The sequence below is a fragment of the Salvia splendens genome, chromosome 9 (genome assembly GCF_004379255.2).
Source record: "Salvia splendens isolate huo1 chromosome 9, SspV2, whole genome shotgun sequence".
NCBI classification, from domain to species: domain Eukaryota; kingdom Viridiplantae; phylum Streptophyta; class Magnoliopsida; order Lamiales; family Lamiaceae; genus Salvia; species Salvia splendens.
Window position 1 is genome coordinate 4,516,566 of NC_056040.1, and position 16,523 is coordinate 4,533,088.

General features: G+C 35.5%; 3 protein-coding genes across 4 annotated transcripts; 2 read left to right on the forward strand and 1 right to left on the reverse strand.

Moving 5' to 3' along the window:
• Positions 1-5,188: 5,188 nt before the first annotated feature.
• LOC121747354 (probable pectinesterase 8) lies at positions 5,189-6,922 on the reverse strand. Its single transcript, XM_042141391.1, has 4 exons — positions 6,506-6,922; positions 6,246-6,417; positions 5,569-6,035; positions 5,189-5,492 (listed from the first exon to the last, which is right to left on the reverse strand). Exons 1-4 carry the CDS (start codon positions 6,898-6,900, stop codon positions 5,336-5,338), a joined length of 1,191 nt encoding a protein of 396 aa, XP_041997325.1. The 5' UTR covers positions 6,901-6,922; the 3' UTR covers positions 5,189-5,335.
• Positions 6,923-8,973: 2,051 nt separating this feature from the next.
• LOC121747202 (probable serine/threonine-protein kinase At1g54610) lies at positions 8,974-12,440 on the forward strand. Its single transcript, XM_042141201.1, has 7 exons — positions 8,974-9,496; positions 9,825-10,109; positions 10,703-11,020; positions 11,131-11,358; positions 11,437-11,537; positions 11,625-11,748; positions 11,840-12,440. Exons 1-7 carry the CDS (start codon positions 9,269-9,271, stop codon positions 12,113-12,115), a joined length of 1,560 nt encoding a protein of 519 aa, XP_041997135.1. The 5' UTR covers positions 8,974-9,268; the 3' UTR covers positions 12,116-12,440.
• Positions 12,441-12,871: 431 nt separating this feature from the next.
• On the forward strand, positions 12,872-16,506 carry LOC121747255 (tetratricopeptide repeat protein 4 homolog). Of its 2 annotated transcripts, XM_042141261.1 has the most exons (8): positions 12,872-13,038; positions 14,231-14,443; positions 14,520-14,711; positions 14,791-14,991; positions 15,115-15,195; positions 15,658-15,787; positions 16,030-16,119; positions 16,216-16,506. In XM_042141261.1, the coding sequence occupies exons 1-8, from the start codon at positions 12,934-12,936 to the stop codon at positions 16,293-16,295; spliced, it is 1,092 nt and encodes a 363-aa protein (XP_041997195.1). In that variant the 5' UTR covers positions 12,872-12,933; the 3' UTR covers positions 16,296-16,506. The 2 variants fall into 2 exon arrangements, with proteins under 2 accessions (XP_041997195.1, XP_041997194.1); XM_042141260.1 differs by having other exon boundaries at positions 16,030-16,506.
• The last annotated feature ends 17 nt before the right edge of the window (positions 16,507-16,523 follow it).

Genomic DNA, 16,523 nt, shown 5'->3' on the forward strand with positions numbered 1-16,523 from the left:
CTTACGCACATTTCTTTCCAAAATTACTGTGACGTTTTAGCTCAATTTGTTTCCTTTAATTTCTTTTGTTTCTGAATTACTGATGGAAAGCAAAGAAACCATAAATCCAATTACAAGAATAGGAACCCTGATCATATATCTTATTAATTAGTATATTATAATCAACTATAAATAAAACGATATATTAGCTAAATTTTTTTAAAAGAAAGATAATAGTAAACCTAGTTATATTAAAATATTATCCCCTAAGAAGTTGAATACACTAAAAACTAAAAAAATAGCTTTAATTAATGAAACGGTGAAATATTTTAAATTGATCGACTTAAAAAAACATTAATAACTCTTTCGCAACGAAAAAGTGGAAACAATTCGGTTTCCCTGAAAGTGGTCTAGTTAGTTTTGTTATTTGGTGATTGGGTAAATATTTGAAATTCCTTGTAATATACTTAGTATATTAATTTAGACTTTATAATATGATATATACAACTTAAATAAAGTAATTATCAGGAAGATATTTCTAATCACTGATCATCAATCATAATATCCTCAGCTATGATACATAATCAATAGAAATTTGTAGGCAAAAGAGCATAAATTTTGAAACATTTTTCTCAAGTTTTCAACCACTTTCTTTCAGTTGTTTGGATGAAACAACCCATATTTAGCTCTGACACTTGGGGTAATAAAGTCTTAATTTTATGATACTTACGGTAATATTATTACTTATTTACAAGTACACTTTTTCGTTTTTGTTTCAATCACATGCGGTGTCTCTGATTGTTACATACTGCTTGGGATAAATTAAATGATTTTTTGGTATGGACATTAATTCAAATTTCTATATTGTTCTTTATTCCTTTACAAGTGTATAATTGCACATGACTACGGTTGATCATATTTTTTATTTCAATTTTTTTTGGGTTTTAGAAGACGAGAATGAGAGATCTCAAGTTTAGGCGGTTTAGTGGGATAATGGTTATTTGGTTGATAATTGTTGGTTACTTGCTTGTCGGATAATTTAATTGCAGTCTCATATTTACCGACATTTATTAACACTTTTCAGCGGTTATATAAATTAAAATTATTTTTTGTGTATAACTAAAACAAAATTATTTAATTAAATCAAATTTGCATGGTTAAGATTAAAACATGTTTAAAGAAACAAAGAGAAAAATTGAAAAATTGCATGATTTGATAAAGAGGAAGTAAGGAAAAATCAAACTCGTAAACAAGAAAGAAATGGGAAGATTATAATAAAATTGGTTTGAAAATGGAAATTTAAAGTGAAATGAAATTAAAAAAAGAAAGATTTAAAGATCATCAATCAGCTTCAATTATCATCCATCTATAATGAACTTCAAAATTTTGATGGCCCAAAGTTTTGTCCAAATTGTTACCCAATTGCAATCATCAAAGCCCATTTCAATCTTGGTAAAATCATATTAATAAGGATGACAAATAACTAGGGCTGTCAAAATGGATAGTGGGAATTGGATACCCAATATCTGAACCCGAAATATCGGGTAATTGGATACCCAATACCCGATTTTTCGGGTTTCAGGATCGGGTTCGGGTATAGGATTTTTGGATTATTGGGTATCGGGTAACCTGATATCCGATCGGGTATACCCAAATTACTCTATTTTTTTATTTTCTTTTAAATTTAATAAATTATGTATCTATTTTATTATTTAAAAAAATCAAATGTACTCCTGAAATCCTTCACTCTTAAGTCACATTTAGGGTTAATGTATGAATTATGATGTTTATTATGGATGAATGATATGAATTTTTTATTTCTAATAATTTGTAGTAGTAGTTTTTTTATATATCTTAAACTCGAACTACTTCAAGTTTGTATCAAATTCGAACTACAAGTTTGTATTTCTTAAATTTTGTAGTTAATTTTCTTAAAAAAATATAAATAAAATCCACAATCGGGACTGGATACCCGGGTATCTGGGTACCCGAAATCATTTTCGGATCGGGTATCGGGTATTAGATTTTGTGAAATTTGGGATCGAGTATCCGCGGGTACCCGATTTGACAGGCCTAAAAATAACTATTCACGGCTAATTGGGAATAAGGTGCCATAAAAAATGATGACTAATAATGAAAGAAGATTAATAAGGTTTCCGTACAAATTTGCAAATTCTAGAGAGGTCGTCGTTTTCTTCTTTAATTTTGTTTAAAACGGTAATTGTTGGCCAGCTCGTAGTCCATTCCACGGGTTCAGGAGACCTACGCATATGAAATGACGATCAATACATAGGTCATTGTTTTTTGGCCTAAGACGATGACCATTTTCTAGGTCGTTATTTCTGTGTATGCCTATTTGTATTTCTCTTCTTCTTTGTACATGTTTGGATTTTGAATCTGTTTTGCTTACCAACTAAAACTTTTGTTTGGACCAAGTCACCTAATTCATAGTTAGTATCTACAAATTCAAACAAATAGTGAAAACTTTTACATTTCACGAGATAAAACACTTCAAATCATAAAGGAACTAACAAACATTTGTTCGCTACAAAATCAACATAGTTAGAGCATTAAAAACATTGAAAAATAAGTTGTCAACACTCAACTTCCACCAAGTTAACAATGGGGCAATATTTTTTAGATGGTGGGAGTTGTTTTGATGATTAGTGATTACTCCCGTCCCACTCAAGATGACCACATTCTTGAGTGGCCACATGATTTTAGGAAATGTTTTTAGGTGGAATAAAGTAAAGAGAATAAAGATATTTGAATATTTTAATGAGAAGAGATTGAGATTATTTTCAAAATTGGAAAATGATCATCTTGTTTAGGACAAATAAAAAAGGAAAGGTGACCGACCATCTTGAATGTGACGGACGGAGTACTAATTAATATGTTCATTGAAAAGCTATGAGTATGCAGACAATTCACATAATTGACTTGGTCACTACCATTATTATGAGACTTCAAATTTTCAACTATCTTGACCAGTGGCGGATCCAATGTATAACAAGGAGGTACAACTGTACCCCCAAATATTTCCTATTTAATTATATATGTAGACATGTTTCAAACTAACGCCGAATTGGTGCAGTGGTATCCGACCTCTAATGTTAGGTGAGCCATCCGGGATTGATTCCCAGAAGCTGCGGTTCTATATTAATAATATTTTTATACACTTATTTTGCTCTTTTTAATTATTTTTAGATCTTTCACTATTTATTGTATAATTGTTACTGTATAGAAAAATATTATATTTCTCTCTGCTCAAATATTTTGTGTTCTTTCAAAGAAATTCATTTATTTTATGTAATTTTTACATTTATATTTATATACGACATTCACAACTAATAAATATATAAGACATTTACAACTCAAACTATTGGTATAAAATATTTAAAATTAGTAGTAGAAGAAAACTTATCGATTTTAAACTTTAAAGCCCTATGTCTCTATTGTTAAATATCGTACCATCGAATCAAAATTTCTGGATCCGCCACAGATCTTGACTACGATCCCTCACTTCGTACTATTGTTTATCAATAGAGAAAGTCTATTTTGACGTGGAATTTCATGTTTTAAATATATTTTCACCTAACTTAACTGGCTGTTATTTTTTCCAGCCTAGTAAGAAGAAAAGCAATGCAATGTAGATACTTTCTAAATAACGCTTGCCTATTTCTTCAATGCAATATATTAGGCCAAAAACCTTTAATGGATATCAGAGATACATAGCATATACGTTTCTTCTTAATTAGATCACAATGCCTTCCAATCTTGAGACAAAATTCACAATTAAATGCTTCGTTTCTCCGGCGCATGAAAATATCTCGACTGACTTTCAATGTTTAAGTATCGTGTAAAATCAAATGCTATCCAGTGTCCACTAGTACTTCTCAATATTCTTTTGAGGCCACTTTTTTTTTTAATTTATATCTTTCCAGTCTATGGTTCGTATTAATAACCAAGAAAAATAATTGTCGGGACAATGATCATCATAATTATTAGTATATTGTAATAAAAGAAATAAAGTGTTCAATTTGATAGTAATTATATATGACCAACCCCGCTGGTACTTCATCTCTAGAGAGCTATTGACACTTATTAGTATAGTTGCTAAAATGATTAGCCTTCTCAATAATAAGCATATGACCACATGAGAGTGTCGATCTTCTATACGTGATATTATATGCAGATGAGACCTTTTCATAATAATGCTCTCTTCGTATGCAATTTTAAATCTTGCCTCGGTATGGGTTGTAGAAAATATGTAAGAAAATTGATAGAAAGTTAATGGGATGTAGTCTCATTTTTTTTATCATTGTATCTTTAAATCATGCCAAAAACTTGAATTGGGGCCAAACAATGAGAGGAGATGAAAAAAATGGTAAAAGGTCGATTTTATCCCATTATTTGGGGCGTTTATCCGAAAATGTCTCATCGTTTCATTTTTGGAATAAAATGTCCCGAGTTAAATTTGCGACGAGTTGAACATCGACGTGAAAACAGAAGTTACATATCGATTACCCAAAGTACACATTAATTACACAAAATTACACATCGATTACTCAATCGGCGTGTAATTTCAGTTGTCACGCCCATATTTGGTCATCGAAAATATTTGCAGTGTATTTTGTTCTAAAAAATGAAACGGTGAATACTACTACCTCCGTCCCCCAAATATTGTCCCACTTTGACTCGGCACGAGTTTTAAGAAATGTAATGGAAAATGAGTTGAAAAAGTTAGTGGATAGTGGGTCCTACTTTTATATATTAGTTTTATAATAAAATGTGAGTAGGAATGAGTTAGTGGAATATGAGGTCCATTACAAAAAATGGTAAAAAGTAAAATGAAATAAACTTTGGGGGACGGACGAAAATGGAAAAATGGGACAAACTTTTAGGGACGGACGGAAATGGAAAAACGAGACATACTTTTAGGGACGGAGGTAGTAAATGATAGTACTAGTAATTTTCTTAACAGTGAGACATTTGGAGTAAACACTCCAAACGATTTAACAAAATCGACCTTTTATCAAAAAAAGAAAGAATGCTAAAAATCAGTTTTGGAAAATTCTTGATTTATGAAGACAAATATTAATCTCAGATGAATCAAAGAATTTTTACATTGTAAGTGTTAGGATCGTCGACTGCAACATTAGTTTGATATTGTCCGCTTTGGGTCAAGCCCGCACGGATTTGTTTTTGGGTCACTCTCAAAAGGCCTCAAATTAATTGGGGTTGGACAGGAATTATATACACCTTCCAACTTTCCTCATTCATCCGATGTGGGATGGGTTTGTAACCCAACAGTAAGGTTGCATAAATTATATTAGCATCATGTATATACGCATAATTAAGATGTAAAAGGTTGCAACCATAGATCGGCATCAATGAAGGAAACATTCAGAAATGGCGACGCTTGTGTGTCATTAAGCCTCTGTACATAAATCGCTCTCGCCGCCGCATTCGCTCCATCGCCGGTGCAATTGTATTCTCCATAGAATATACTCCTACAAAAAAAAACACTACATAAAAAAAAAATATATATATTGTTTTTTTTGTGTGAATAATAGTATTGGGACTAACTGATCTCTAGCAGGGTCGTTGAAATCGTTCCACCCCTCCGGCGCGATGATATCTGACATCGCCGTGAAGGCGAAGACGACGGTGGAGAACGGGCGCCACGCTCGGCCGAGCCAGATCCTGCCCGTGCCGCCGATGCTGCAGTTGACGAACGCAAAGCCGCTGTTCTCGTCCTTGGAGGCGCGGCCTTGTGCCGTCACGGCTCCGTTTATCCCTTTGGTGCCCTCCGCGACCGGGCTCGCTATCGAGACTAAGTGGCAGTTCTGATACATGGATTTGGCGTTGCCGAAGATGAAGTCGATGGAGCCTTGGACGTAGCAGTCTCGGAAGTAATGGCGGCCCCTGTCGTCGTGGAGCGTGTCCTGGGCTCCGAAGAATCCGCACCCCCAGAAGGCTGCTTGGTCTCCCGCGATTCTGATGGCCACTGCTTGCGCTCCGACTGCTCCTGGCTCAGGCATTGGAGCCGCATTCTGAAGTGTTTTCAAAGTAAGATGCTCAAAACGATATTGTTTTATTAAAAAAATAAAAGAAAAAAGGAAGGAAAATTAATGAAAAAAAGCTTATATTAAATGACACTTGGAAAAACTCAAACTTCGTTGATTTAATATTACTCATATTTTTCAATCTTATAAAACTGACTAGAATTTGATAAAATTTCGGATTCTTTTATGTACACTTACCATGAAACTTATGTTTTTCGCGATAAAGTTGGGGGAGAAGATTTGAACTGAGCCACTGTAGAAGGTGCCACGTGCGGAGTTGGCAGTGTCGTTCCACACGATTGCGGTTGACGTATAGCCTTGCCCTTGAAATGTGATGTTAGGTTTTGTTTTCGGAATCATTACCTTCTCACTAAATTTATTTGAAAAATAATTAATCAAGAACATATCATGAAAAACAAGAAAAGAAAAGAAAATGGATTATTGATTTATAGGCTTACAAGTAAACCCCATTGTTAATCCAAATTATGTTCCTTTTGGGGCTCATGACACCAACCGCGTCCACAGCCGCTTGGACAGTGGTAAAATTGCAACATCCATTATGATCCACACAGAAAAACGACGTCGCGTTGGTGTCAGGAGGGGGGAAATCGGGTGGGAAATTGTCGCATATGTTGGTCTTGTTGCCAGGCTTGTCTTTGTCTGTATGATGGTGGTGGCCGTGGCGATGGCTGCGCCTAATTAAAGAAGTGACGAGAAATGGTATGGAACAAAGAGACGAAGGGACAAAATCGACAAGGTGGTTCGTAATGTTTGGGGTCAACAAATTTGTGGATGCTAAGGCTGCAATAAGGCCAAAGAGAATGGCTAGAGAATTGAGTTTATGAGGAGACATGATATCCTTGTTTTTGTAACAATTGGAGAGAATGTAATGCATGGTGATGTTATAAAAGAGAGTGATTATTAATATATGATTGAGTAGCGAATGAAAATAACACTTGAAGTGTAAGGGTGAACGGGATGGAATGTCTTTGAAGTCACATTGTCCCAACCCTAGCTCATGCTTTGGACAATTAATATGCACACAACCTACCATGCTTAAAAATGGATATTCAATTTTTTCAAATTTGAGGTATGATAGGACTATATATATGATACTACTAGCTAGCTATTTAATAAAAAGATCATTTAATTCGTTTTAGTTTGGATTTAGCTAGGATTTTTTTGTTTGGAAAATGAGATTAATTAATCAGTAGACCTCGCTTTTTATAAATTAAAGTTTGTACCACTAGATGCCACCTTGAACTCGAAGATCGAATTTAAGAGTATAGTTAAAAAATCAGAATATTGACAACTCAATAAAGAATATATATTAAATTGAAAATTTTGAGGGGATTACTTTGATTTGGTGCAATAGATGAACAGAGAAAAGTTATCTCTTAAAAGGAAATGGGCTTTTGTGAACTTTCCGAATCAACATCAAGTAAAGTTTGAAATATTATTTGACACATTAATTAAGATTGCGTAGCACTTAGCTCATAGGTTTTAAATTAATACAAAATGCGACTTTTTCAAAAAGTAGATAAATGTCTATTAATGCAATTAGTCTGTCTATATTGCAATGACTGATTAAAGTATGTACTAATAAATTGATAGAATGTTCTCACGATATGTGATATTCGATTATTTTGACTGTTAGCTAGTGCACTGGCTTGAGATTGCGTACATCCAATAAATTGAAAGCTTTTCAGCTGGGAAATGCTGGAGGAAAAAAAGTAATTTAAGAATTTAAATTTATGAAGATTTTTACAATTTTATTTTGAGTTTAAAATCATTAATATTATAATAAATATATAATTCAATTGAGACTAAGATAGGATTGCTCCCATTAGAGAAATTGGAACTGGATGGTATAACAGCCAAAATAAATTATTTGGAACTGAAATGAAACATATAATTAACGTAAGCTGTCAGCATAATCTGAAATACTAGTATGTAATTAACATAAGCTAACTATTATGTAATGTAGGAATTGGTTTATTTAATTTAGAAATTCAAATTGTGAGATTTTAATTATTATATTACTGGTTTATAATTACTAATTAGTACTCAATTATCAAGATTTTAATAAATTAGGATTGAAATGAGACTACTCTCATCATAAAAATGGTGCTCGATAACATATCAAATTCAATTTTGGGAGGTTTGTTTAAAGGGGAAAAAAATGGCAATGCTATTGGCGTGTTTTCCTTCCACACGATACCAAAAAAAGTTCTTAGTCGGATAATCTTTAATCTAAAATCACCTCAAAATCAAAATTTTTTTTCTAGATTACATTATAGTTGAAAAAAAAAGAATCTTAATTGATTTGGGATTGAAAGGAAGGACACCACTTGAATGCATTAATCTTAATAAATGCAGAAATGCAAGTATATATAGTTGAATCACGAAAAAAAAAGTAAAGAATGAAAAAACGAGGGAAATTATAAAAGTCTACGAATTGGACTTTTTTATTTGATCTTTGAAAAATATTCATAACATCACTGTTCTAGGTATTTATTTCTATTATTCCTTTCACGAGAATTGAATCAGACTAGTTGAATTTTGTACAAGCAAAAAATATTCAGACCTGTGGTGTTGTTGTATTTAGAAAAACCAGAAAAAACAAAGAAGTTGGAGGTTTGGATTTATTTTTAAATATCTTAATTTTATACAATAAAACATTTTTATTTCTCTATTTAGAATATATAATAAAATATTCTATTTACGCCAGCAGCTTATATTTCCAAGCAGACAATAAAGGCAAAATTCTTTTTTTCTTTAATCACGAGTTTACCGAATTCGTCTTTTGGCGGAATCTGACTAATCCTAAATGCCTGATCTTGTTCATATTTGTGGGTCAATATTTTGATTCATTAATTATTTTTATTCTTTTTACCTGAATAACAAATTTACAGACAAGCATACACTCATTTCTTTTCCCATTTAAATTATTTTTTCTTGCTTGAATTTGATTTCCTCCAATTCGAAAATCCGCAGCTTTTCACGTTTTTTCTCCTTGAAGAATTTGTCGATTACATGATTCTAATCCTCCATTAAACCCGGGACCTCATTTTCTCCATCAGTTAATCACTCACACCAACTCGCTGACGAAGCAATAAATGCGTTGCTACTCATTCCATCCAAAAAAGATCACTTCTTTTTCACAATTTTGAACACAAGCAATGGGAAGTTGACATTTCAGAAACTGGTTGCTCGATTTCATGGGGTGTGTTCTTGGAAAAAGAGCCACTCGCCGGAAACGGGAAAAGAATCAACGGCCCACCGCCGCCGTCATCAACGAGGCTGAGGGACGGCGGAATGTGCCGGAATTCAGGCTGAGAATAGGCGCCGGAGCGGAAGCGTGGCCGCCGTGGCTCGTCGCTGTCGCCGGCGACGAAATCAAGGGGTGGGAGCCGCGGCGGGCTAACTCCTTCGAAAAACTTGCAAAGGTAGTAATAAATTCCGTCAATTCACGGCGTTAATTTGTTGGTAGTTTAGCTAATCAGTCACCCTTTGCTGATTTGTAAAGTCAGTCATCCTTTGCTGATTGTAAAGGTCCTACTTTTATCATGCTTTCACATTATGTACTACTTTCTATGCGTTAGGTGCAAACGTTCTAAGCATCCGCTTTCTTGCTTATTAGTCTATAAGAAATGATGTTTGTGCATGGAAGAAAGTGATATAAACTGCTGATAATTGTACTGAGGGTAGAGCAGTAATGTGATGATTTTTGAAAAAATTCTGAATTTTTGGGATGGGGGAATGAATGTTGCACAGATTGGGCAAGGGACGTATAGCAATGTGTATAAGGCTAGGGATTTGATGACGGGGAAGGTGGTGGCGTTGAAGAAGGTGAGGTTCGATAACTTTGAGCCGGAAGCTGTGAGGTTCATGGCAAGAGAGATACTTGTGTTGCGGCGACTAAATCATCCGAATGTGATCAAGCTCGAAGGCCTTGTTATTTCGCGGATGTCAAGCAGCCTCTACCTCGTGTTTGAGTACATGGAGCATGATCTTTCTGGCCTTGCTGCTGTTCAATCTTCCAACTTCACCGAGGCACAGGTAAGTAAGTAATAATCATATCGGTTTTTTGGAGTGTTAAAGCTTTGATATGATACACATTATTTTTTTCCTTGAATTATGCAAGTTTTTTCACTTTTTTCGATATATGGTAGCAACAGTTATCTTCTATTTGTTCGTTTTGGATGTCGATGGTAGAATTAGCTTCGTCTTTGTACACAAACAACAAAGGTCCTTGTTTATCAACAATGAAGTTTCTGATTGGTTTTTAGACAGTAGGTTTAACTACGTTTGGTAGTAGGATCTTTCGTTTCTGTCTTCTCGTTATTTATAAGGTGGGGGATGGGAGCCTATGGGCAGAGGGATGCATCTAACAATATTCTTTTCACCTGTTTCTGTTTTCATTGAGGAGTTGCTATGTATGTACTTATTCTTTTGTTTCAGAAATTCTAGGATGTCTTGGAGCTGATCATAAAAATTCTAAAATTCAGAGCTTAATTTCTATACTACTAGCAACTTGCTAAGACTATAACTGTAGTGATCATCTGATTTTGTCGTCATCTATCTTTTGCATTGAGCAGAGTCGTGTAGTACTCATGTATTAGTTACCTCATCATTTTCTTCTTGTCATGCAGGTCAAATGCTATATGAAGCAATTGATGTCCGGTTTGGAGCACTGCCACAGCAACGGTGTCTTGCATCGTGATATCAAGTGCTCCAATATGCTGATTGACAATGAAGGGATACTAAAAATAGCCGATTTTGGTCTTGCTTCTTTTTTCAATCCCGAAAGCAAGAAACCAATGACAAGCCGTGTTGTCACTCTCTGGTATCGCCCTCCTGAACTGCTGCTCGGGGCCACTTCTTATGGTGTCGGTGTCGATTTATGGAGCGCTGGCTGTATTCTGGCGGAACTTCTCTCTGGAAAGCCAATACTGCGCGGACGAACAGAGGTATTTTATTTAGGTTTTCTGTATCTCTGGCTTGGTTACTGATCCTACTTTCTTAACAAAAAAATGGATAATTTTATAACCTCGAGTTATGGAATCTTTTTGCGAATTAGGTCGAGCAGCTACACAAGATATTCAAGTTATGTGGTTCTCCTCCCGAAGAATTCTGGAAGAAATCAAAGTTGCCCAATGCGACTCTTTATAAACCCCAGCAGCCGTATAAATGTTGTATAAAGGAGACGTTTAAGGATTTCCCACAGTCGTCTCTTGCTCTAATAGGAACTCTTCTTTCAATCGACCCTCATGCACGAGGCACTGCTACTGCAGCATTGAATAGTAAGGTAAGTAACCGTGGGTCCAATGTAAACACGTTGCTTCAAAGTCGTTTCATTGCTGACCATTTCGAGAGTTTTTGCCAGTTCTTTACAACTGAACCATGTGCCTGTGAACCTTCAAGTTTACCAAAATTTCCTCCTACCAAAGAAATGGATTTGAAATTGAGAGATGAAGCAGCCAAAAGGTTTGTTACTTTCTTCATTCTTTAATTGTAATTGTCACCAATTACAGTATTCTAAGTTGTTACATTTTTTTTTTGCTATCTTTACAGGCAACGGGGTTTAGGTAGAAAGTCGCAAATGACCGATGGCCATAGACGAACTCGAGTGCACAACAAGGCCATTCGTGCAATTCCAGCTCCCGAAGCCAACGCAGAACTCCAAACAAATTTAAATGTATGTCATCAGTTTCTTAACTTAATTTCATATATATTCTTGAGAAAAAAGGCGCGTTTTTGTGTAACGAAGCTTTTTTAATATCGTGAAGAGGCTGAGAGTGATGTCGGACGGGAAGGGGAAGAGCAAGAGCGAGAAGTTCCCACCACCGCATCAGGATGGCGCAGTCGGCCACCCTATGTTATTCGCTGATGATGTTTCGGTCACTTCCTCGACTTTTGATACTAAGTCATTAACGAAGAGTGCTTCTTCAAGGAGGAAGAACGGTGAAGTAGAGCCTCACGGTGCTCCTTCTCGTCACTTCATGAACGCCTTCTATCCGTCCTCCGTTGCTCGTTCCATGGACTTCAGGTTCGGCCGCAGATGAACTGCTTCGACACAGCTGTGAGCATGTTTTGAAGAATCAACTCTGCTTATCAACTGTATTTATTGAGATTGTGGTGTATAAAACAAATCATAGAGAGATTGGGGTATGGTTAAAAAGGACATTTTTGTGTACAGTTTTAGAGATGGAAGTTGATACAGAAGGATGATGAGAGGTGGGGATAAATGCAGCTCAAGTTTATTAAGTTTTATTAAGAAAAATAAGCAAATTTAGATAAGTTTGTTATTTTAAGTCTTCAATATTATTAATCTTTTGAAATTGGATACCAGATTTCATTTTATAGAGACCCTTTTCCATTTGCTAAATATACCAAAAACCAATATTTTTAGTTGTCACGTGAGTTTTTTTCATTTCGGCCACAACACAAATAATTTCGTCTATGCTATAAGTTGATTGTACGATCATATATGAACTAATAAACGAACTATCACTAATGATTAACGAGTTAACGTACGTATATCACTAATGATGGAACATATCTATAAATTTAATTTAAAATCAAAACATTATATAAAGGATTATGATTTTGAAATGATTTTTAAAAATAAAATATAATAGGAGTAGTGATAATTAGTTTGAAAAGTTGTGAAGTTGTAAAAGAAGCGGTTATTAATACATTGGGCCTCATTTGAAATGAGCCTTCAATTTTTCCGAAAAGTAAGCCCAAAAAGGAGGCCCATTAGCGATGACTGTTCAAAATCAATACTGCCGCTGCGGCTGCGCTGCTGCCGGCTTGCTTTAGTTCTACAAGTCGTTCTAGAAAACTCAAAACTCAAATTTTGGTCGACAGAAGAAAGAGCATGGCTTTGTTGATGGAACCTGGTTCTGAACCCATAACCAACGATGAAATCGTTGATCTTGAGGCTATCGCTGCGCTCAAAGAGTCTGCTGCTATTGAGCTCAAGGTTCTTTCTCCTTCCAATTTTCAATTTCTGTTTTACCCAATTTTTCTATTCATTTTGTTAATAATGTAGTTTCTTGATGTAAGTACTTGTCGATTACCTCCGAGGGCAATTATCATGTATAGAAGAGAGGCTAAATTGCTTCACAACTCTTTATGCCTGATTTGAACTGCATCGGTTCAGTACTAGGCTAAATTTGTTTCCTATACTCTTTGGTGGCGTTCGGTTGCCATGACTAATATCATGAGACTATCCAGGATTAAGTTGTGGGATTATTTTAGTTGGAGGGGGAGGCTATGACTAATTATCATGAGACTATCCATCTAGGATTAGGATTAAGTTGAAGGGTTCAATCTTATGAACCAAACATGATACATATTTAATCATGAGATTTAATCTTGTCAACCGAACACCCCCTTTATGTTCGATTAATAAGTAAACAGTTTTTGTTTTGTATTTTTTCTGGGGAGGCGGCTTACTGCTTTTGTTATGGAGCCACACTTGTATGAATGAGTGTTAAGGGTTCTTTCCCTTAACCACAATTTGACGAACCTTGTCGTCGATCAAACACACGTCCGGCGCCCTCAACACGGGGTCGTCGGAATCCAGAAGCTGCTGCGCGCGAGAGCTCTCGTCGGGCAGCACGCTTGCTAGAGTTTCTTGATAGAATAGTTTCGAGTTGTGCGCGGGTTCTTCCCGTCGGGCAACGCGATAACTAGGGTTTGTAGAGAAGTCCACGATATGTTGGACAAATAACGATTTTATTGATTTATTGAATGAATGCAAATAATAACCATCTATCCCTATTTATAATACTCAAATACTATACCCTAACTTATTGACCAAGATAACAAATATATGGAAGGATTTGGTGAATCAAAAGATATAACTAAATAATGAAATATAGGATCGTATCAATGAGAGACACACATATTCTAGCCATGGCAGGGGCCATAGTGCAAAATTTTCAACTAATTGTGATATTTACAAGTGTAAAAACTCCACAAAATGAATGGCCCCATTGTCTCAATTTGTGTCCATGACTGCTTGTATAGGTAATTTGTTAATATGATTAAGTGTGAGAATTTAAGAACCACACCTGACAATAAACAAAGTTTTGAGAATATGCCTGTTTATACTCAAGAAGGTCGAAGGATGAAAGGAAAACATTGTACCTTGTTTTGTGTCGTTTCAGGAAAAGGGAAATGAGTATGTGAAAAAGGGGAAGAAGCATTACTCAGATGCTATTGATTGCTACACTAGAGCCATTAACCAGAAAGCCTTAAGTGATCCGGAGAACTCTATTATTTATTCCAATAGGGCGCACGTGAATCTGCTCTTGGGAAATTACAGACGAAGTCTCCAGGATGCTGAGGAGGCCATTAAGCTGTGTCCAACAAATGTTAAGGTTGTGCTTCCATTGTAATTATGTTATATAAAGGTTAGCTTTTCAGTCAGTAACTAACTCCTCTGTTGGAGTTTAGGCTCTTTATAGGGCTGTCAAAGCATCATTGTCGCTCAATCTGTTGGATGAAGCAAGATCATATTGTGAAAAAGGGCTTCAACAGTCTCCAGACAGCGAAGAACTGAAGAAGCTAGCCAAGCAAATCAATGCAAAGAAATTGGAACAGGAACGGCATGAAGCTGAAGTATCCAAAGCTGTCGCAGCAGCTAAGGTTTTGAGTTTGTATTTTTTTGGTGTAACTTGGGTGCTAAAGTAGTCGTTTTTTTATCTTTCAAGTTGGAATCATGCAGGATATCATCTCTGCCTTGGAGGATAGGCAGATAAAACTTGGAAAGGCAATGTATCAGGAACTCACTGGTATTAAAAAACCAGTGCTTGACAATAACAAAATTCTCCATTGGCCAGTTGTACTTCTCTATGCAGAGGTTATGTCCAGTGACATCATTGAGGATTTCTGCGAGACTGATATGTTTTTTGAACATCTTGACATGATATCCTTGTCATATGCTTCTTTTCTAGTGAAAGTTTCAGTTAATCTAATCTTGTCATTTTCCTATTAGTATCTCATAATGAATCCAATTGCTATTAAATCTTGTAATCCTTAGCTTCCAAACATGTTCTCTGAGGGTAGTCCACCTTTGCCCTGGGATTCAGATAATGCATACAGTCGGGATGCTCTTGAGCTGTACTATGAGGTAAGAAATGTTCCACTGTAGATGTTTTTTTTTGTAGCAGCGGGGTTTCTGTCATATCTAGTATACCCTCATTAAACTTTAAAGACATTACATTAATTCCAGCATTCATGAGCATTTTGACTGATTTCCCACCTTTGGGATATCAAAGTCACTGTAAGGGAACCATTCCTTGATACCATGCAACCACCATCATTCCCTTCCCCTTTCCCCAAGCCACCATGCCAATCATCCCCTGAGTAAAGTAGTGCCAAATAGTGTGCAAACTGGTTTTTAGTTAAACTAAAAGGTTTCACATGTCATTGTAAGCTAAATCAATTTTTCTTAATAAATAAATAAATTTGTAGGATAGATCTCAAAGTGTTACTGGATGACGTTTTCATTTTGTTAGATTTCTTCTCATTTTTATGTCCCATCTATTTTCCCATTTATCATTTGTTGGGGGGCAAAATCTTGATTCAACAGGCTGACTCGGGAGTTAGTTTCTCCAAAAAAGAAGCTCTTAATTATCTGTTACAAGGAACTGTTGCATCTCATCTGGAAAAGAGTGGGGGTGAAGAGACTGATGCTGCTACTTGCACTGCCTTTTCAAGTGGTATGCTTTACATCTTAACAATCAGTGAGGGTTGTTCCTTCAACAGAATTCGAAGCTTCATTAGTAAATATAAGTTGATGCGTAAATGGATTATTCTGAAAGTGGCAATTGTTATTGTTACGAGAGTGTTTATTAGCCTTGGCTATAAAAGAAAGAGCTTTTCTTTCACTTGACAATGGTAACTTTCATGCGGCACCAAAGGTATTTGGCAGAATTCTTCACCCATTCTTCATCAATTTCAGGTAATGGACCTAAATGGGTCAAAGTAAATGAGAGAAGAACACTACATGACATTCTGAGAAATTCTGATATTATTGTGCCCGGAATTCCAGGTTTGTCCTTGTTTACAAGACAATTTGTGCTAAACTTCACATCTGAAATCATCTTGATTTGCTCTATTTTTCTGTTATGCCTTTTGCTGGTTTTAGTGTTTTTTATTGTTTCAAAGAAGTCGAGCTTCTATCGAGATTTTAAGTCTGGAAATTGGTCTCCCCCGAAGATTGCTTGATCAAGTTGAAGATCTTTTGTAGATTAGTTTAGACTTGTCACATATTATTTCAGCGTAGTTTTGATATTGTGACTAAAATCGTGCTTTAGACTACCTCTGTATTCATATAAGTGGACAACAATGTTTCCTGTTGATGATTTCCATCTTCAAAAATCCAGAAGCATTTGTAACTTGCTATTCAATAGTACTATTAAAGTGAGATTTTGAAGTATACTAGTACTTCTTTGA